Below are 5,000 nucleotides of genomic sequence, written 5' to 3' on the forward strand. Positions count from 1 at the left end.
GTTTGAGGAGTGTTACGAACCTCGACCCGTGTTTGTAAGTGTCCAGCGCTCTCTGGATCTTCACGTCTGTTTCTGCTCATGAGTGTGTTCACTGACGGATGAACGTGTGTGTGTGTGTGTGTGTGTGTGCAGATCTCTGGCACTATCGTGGATAAGAGCGGCCGCACTCTCTCGGGTCAGACGGGCGAAGCGTTCGTCATCAGCCTGTCTCACGCTCAGCCGCTGTGGTCAGTCTCAGATTCTTCACTCAATGTTTTCTGGTCACAGAGTTATGTTTGAGTGATGTGTTCTCTCTGTCTGTCAGTATTGGTCTGAACTGTGCTCTGGGAGCGACGGAGATGCGTCCGTTCATTGAAGCGATAGGAAAGAGCACCGGAGCGTTTGTCATCTGTTATCCAAACGCAGGTGAGCTGATAACTGATGATTCTCATAATGCACAAGTGTCACATGTTTATGTTTTAAATCGAGTCTGTATGTTCTGTGATCTGTGTGTTGATCTTCAGGGCTCCCCAACACCTTCGGAGGCTACGATGAAACCCCTGACGTCACGGCGTCTCATATGAAGGTCACTCAGTGGTACACAGACCCTGTGAATGTGTGTGGTGCTCGGACTCGTCGCTCACCATGTTCCCGTGTTGTTTGTGGCAGGAGTTTGCGGTGGACGGTTTGGTGAATATTGTCGGCGGCTGCTGCGGAACAACACCTGATCACATCCGGTGTGTGTGAACGATCGATCCTGACGGCTCTGGAACAGAGTGTGTGTGTGTCGAGATCGCTGAACTCAACGTGTGTGTGTGTGTGTGTTTCAGGGCGATTGCTGAAAGCGTGCGTCACGTCAAACCCCGAGTTCCTCCTACAGACGTGTACGGTGATTATATGCTGCTGTCAGGTGCGTCTGCTTTTCACCTCTTATTAATAATTGTATTATAAATAATAAATGTCTATAAAGTCTGTTTTGGTTTGTCCTGTCGTGTGTGTTCAGGTCTGGAGCCATTCAGGATCGGCCCATACACAAACTTCGTGAACATCGGTGAGCGCTGTAATGTCGCTGGATCACGCAAGTTTGCCAAACTCATCATGGCTGGAAATTATGAGGTATTTTGGGGTGATATGAAGCCTTGAAATCATAACATGCAGACAAAGCCCTGCCACAGACTGCTGGAATACTTCTACTGCACACAAACCTTCTTCTGGTTGCTAGTAACATTGTGCGTGTGTGTGTGTGTGTGTCTCTGTGTGTGTTTGTGTGTCTGTGTGTGAGTGTGTGTCTGTGTGTGAGTGTGTGTCTCTGTGTGTGTGTGTGTGTGTGTGTGTGTGTCTCTGTCTGTGTGTGTGTGTGTGTGTGTGTCTGTCTCTCTGTCTTTGTCTTTGTCTCTGTCTGTGTGTGTGTGTGTGTGTGTGTGTGTGTGTGTCTCTGTCTGTGTGTGTGTGTGTGTCTCTGTGTGTGTGTGTGTGTGTGTGTGTGTGTCTCTGTGTGTGTGTGTGTGAGTGTCTGTGTGTGTGTGCACTTGGATAGTTGTTGTGTGTGTGTGTGTCTCTGTCTGTGTGTGTGTGTCTGTCTGTGTGTGTGTCTCTGTCTGTGTGTGTGTCTCTGTCTGTGTGTGTGTGTGTGTGTGTGTGTGTGTCTGTGTGTGTGTGTGTGTGTGTGTGTGTGTGTGTGTGTGTGTCTGTCTCTGTCTGTGTCTCTCTCTGTCTGTGTGTGTGTGTGTGTGTGTGTGTGTGTGTGTGTGTGTGTGTGTCTGTGTGTGTGTGTGTGTGTGTGTGTGTGTGTGTGTGTGTGTATCTGTGTGTGTGTGTGTGTGTCTCTGTCTGTTTTCTCTTCGCTCTCTCTGTCTGTGTGTGTGTCTCTCTCTGTGTGTGTGTCTCTGTGTGTGTGTGTGTGTGTGTGTGTCTGTGTCTGTGTGTGTGTGTCTATCTGTGTGTCTGTGTGTGTTTGTGTCTGTCTATGTGTGTATGTGTATGTGTGTCTTTGTGTGTGTGTGTGTGTGTGTGTGTGTGTGTGTGTGTGTGTCTCTGTCTGTCTCTGTCTCTCTGTCTGTCTCTGTCTCTGTGTGTGTGTGTGTGTGTGTGTGTGTGTGTGTGTGTGTGTAGGAGGCGCTGAGCATCGCTAAAGCTCAGGTGGAGATGGGCGCTCAGGTTCTGGACATTAACATGGACGAGGGGATGCTGGACGGAGTCGCAGCGATGACCCGCTTCTGTAACCTCATCGCATCTGAACCGGACATCGCGAAGGTGAGGCTTCATCATAACCGTGCCAGCGCTGTTCAGTTACGAGAGCTCCAGCCTCTAAACCGTAAACTCCAGAAGATGAGCCGCACTGGACCAAAACTGCATTGTTGAGAAAAATAAAAGCTCAAATAAGTTGTATATTATTTTGTGTAAGTCACACGTTATTTGGATAAAATCATCTGCTAAATGAGTAAATGTAAAAGTGAACATGTATTTTAGTTTTCCTCACTCCACAAATCCTTCACATTTAACAGTGTTCAGAACAGGAATAACAAATAAATAAGTATAAAACAAACAAACTATAATACCATTCATTATTAACAACATACATTTTAGACACAGAGCCTAAAATAATTTATTACGATGACATAAGTAATGAGCCTTTAGACCTGGTGAACCTGACCCCTGACCCCTGACCCCTGCCGCAGGTGCCGCTGTGCATCGACTCCTCAAACTTCTCGGTCATCGAGGCGGGTCTGAAGTGCTGTCAGGGCAAGTGCATCGTCAACAGCATCAGCCTCAAAGAGGGCGAGGAGGACTTCCTGCGACGGGCGAGACAGGTCCGTCGCTACGGCGCCGCTGTGGTCGTCATGGCGTTTGATGAAGACGGACAGGTGGGTTCCTGTTCATTAAATTATTATAACATTATTATTTTTACTTATTTAATTTGAATCAGATTGTGATGTCATTCAAAGCCTGTGTGGTTTTCTTTTGATATTTTGAAGAGCATTGGAAACAAAATAACATTAGACCCCACTGACTTTCACTGTATTAAAAAAACACAGAGACATTGTTTAAAATATCTTCTTTTGTGCTCCACTGAAGAAATAAAGTCATTCAAGTTTAGAATGACATGAGTGTGAGTAAATGATGACACAATGATCATTTTTGGCTGAAAAGGCACCTGAGAACGAGAGCTTAGAGAAACCTGACCTTGTTTCAGTGTTGATTGGTAAGAACACACTGACAAAAAACTGCTGTGAGAATACTGTCACCTTCTATGAAAGGCCATTAAGACTGCTGTGAGAATACTGTCACCTTCTATGAAATATGTGCTGAAATATGTTCATATACAGGTGTCTTGTGAAATAAGTCATTTAGTTTTTAAAGCTACAGGAGCATAAACCGTTGTGAAGATCAAAGAGACAGTTTGGTGCATCAAACCTTGACTAACATTGTGTAATATTGTCTTCTTGAATCATTGACAAACTATTTTCCTGTTTAACTCTGTAAAGCTGCTTTAACACAATCAGTATTGTAAAAAAAAAAAAAAAGCACTATATGAATAAAGGTCACCATCCTTGGCTGTATGTCATGTCACTTTCACTTTTTTTCACTTTTTGACTTAACATGTAGAATAAATAATCTTGAAGTGTTTCTTTTTGAGACTAAGCCCCTGAGGCTCATCTGCGGGTGTGTTCTAGGCGACAGAGACGGATCAGAAGGTGAAGATCTGCTCGCGTGCGTATCACCTGCTGATCAGTCAGGTGGGCTTCAACCCCAATGACATCATCTTTGACCCCAACATCCTGACCATCGGCACCGGCATGGAGGAGCACAGCATGTACGCCGTCAACTTCATCAGAGCCACGCGAAACATCAAGGTGTGTGGGACGTTACTGACGAGCCGCTTCGGGCTGGAGGATCTCTGTATTCATGATCTGTGTGTGTGTGTGTGTGTGTGTGTGTAGAGAGTCTGCCCGGCGCCAGGGTCAGCGGGGGTCTCTCTAACCTCTCGTTCTCCTTCAGAGGGATGGAAGTCATCAGAGAGGCCATGCACGGAGTCTTCCTCTACCACGCCATCAAGGTCAGTGCGTCTCCTCTCACGGCTCAGGAGGTGTCTCCTACTGCAAACTCATGTTTGAGGTGTGTGTGTGTGTGTGTGTGTGTGTGTTCAGGACGGCATGGACATGGGAATCGTGAACGCTGGTAATCTGCTGGTGTATGATGACATCGATAAAGAGCTGCTGCTGCTGTGTGAGAACATCATCTGGAACCGAGACCCAGAGGCCACCGAGAAGCTCCTGCTGTATGCACAGGTACAGAACCAGAACCTGTCCGGTCCGGTCCGGTCTAAACCAGCTCTGGACAAGACTACCAAACTGAATCAGTGATTAGGTGCTGAAACGTGAAGCAGTAGGTTTGTTTACGTTCTGTCATTCAGAATGAATCCGGTCGGATTTCAGATTCTGGAAGTTGTGTATATGAAGCCAAAACTATTATATTATGAGTATTTCTGTCTAGATATTCTGAATACACACTGCTGTTCAGAACTTTGGGATCAGTAAGAGTTTTCATGTGTTTTAAAGAAGTCTCTTCTGCTCATCAAGGATGCATTTATTTGATCAGAAATACAGAAAAAAATGAAATATTATTGCAATTTAAAATAATGTTATTTTTATTTTAATATACTTTAAAATATAATTTATTTCTGTGATGTGCAGCTGTATTTTCAGCATCATTACTCCAGTCTCCAGCATCACATGATCTTCAGAAATCATTCTAATATGATGATTTATGTTGGAAATTATTTTGCTGCTTCAGGATTTTTTCAGGATTGTTTGATGAATAAAAAGTAAAAAAAAAACAGCATTTATTCAAAATAGAAATCTTTTCTAACAGTGTAAGTCTTTATTACTTTTTAGCAATTGAAGACATCCTTGTTGAATAAAACAATTTCTTCAAAAAAACTAAATACTGACCCCAAGCTTTTGAACAGCAGTGTATATCAGAGCAGCTTGTCAGCAGGTATGTAGTAAATAAAGATCTGA

At 44.4% G+C, this 5,000-nt stretch overlaps 1 protein-coding gene across 1 annotated transcript in view; it reads left to right on the top strand.

Annotated features, from left to right (window-relative positions):
* mtr (5-methyltetrahydrofolate-homocysteine methyltransferase) overlaps positions 1-5,000 on the top strand; it is a 19,572-nt gene that overhangs the window by 5,217 nt on the left and 9,355 nt on the right. The window contains exons 7-18 of the mRNA XM_042768150.1: positions 1-34; positions 133-227; positions 305-405; positions 504-565; positions 649-716; positions 810-889; positions 983-1,095; positions 2,092-2,232; positions 2,658-2,843; positions 3,654-3,833; positions 3,920-4,036; positions 4,128-4,268. The exon at positions 1-34 is cut by the window's left edge and continues 26 nt beyond it. Coding sequence (XP_042624084.1) covers positions 1-34; positions 133-227; positions 305-405; positions 504-565; positions 649-716; positions 810-889; positions 983-1,095; positions 2,092-2,232; positions 2,658-2,843; positions 3,654-3,833; positions 3,920-4,036; positions 4,128-4,268 — 1,318 coding nt within the window. The remainder of the gene's footprint in view (positions 35-132; positions 228-304; positions 406-503; positions 566-648; positions 717-809; positions 890-982; positions 1,096-2,091; positions 2,233-2,657; positions 2,844-3,653; positions 3,834-3,919; positions 4,037-4,127; positions 4,269-5,000) is intronic.

Source organism: Cyprinus carpio, chromosome A12, assembly GCF_018340385.1.
Source record: "Cyprinus carpio isolate SPL01 chromosome A12, ASM1834038v1, whole genome shotgun sequence".
NCBI classification, from domain to species: Eukaryota; Metazoa; Chordata; class Actinopteri; order Cypriniformes; family Cyprinidae; genus Cyprinus; species Cyprinus carpio.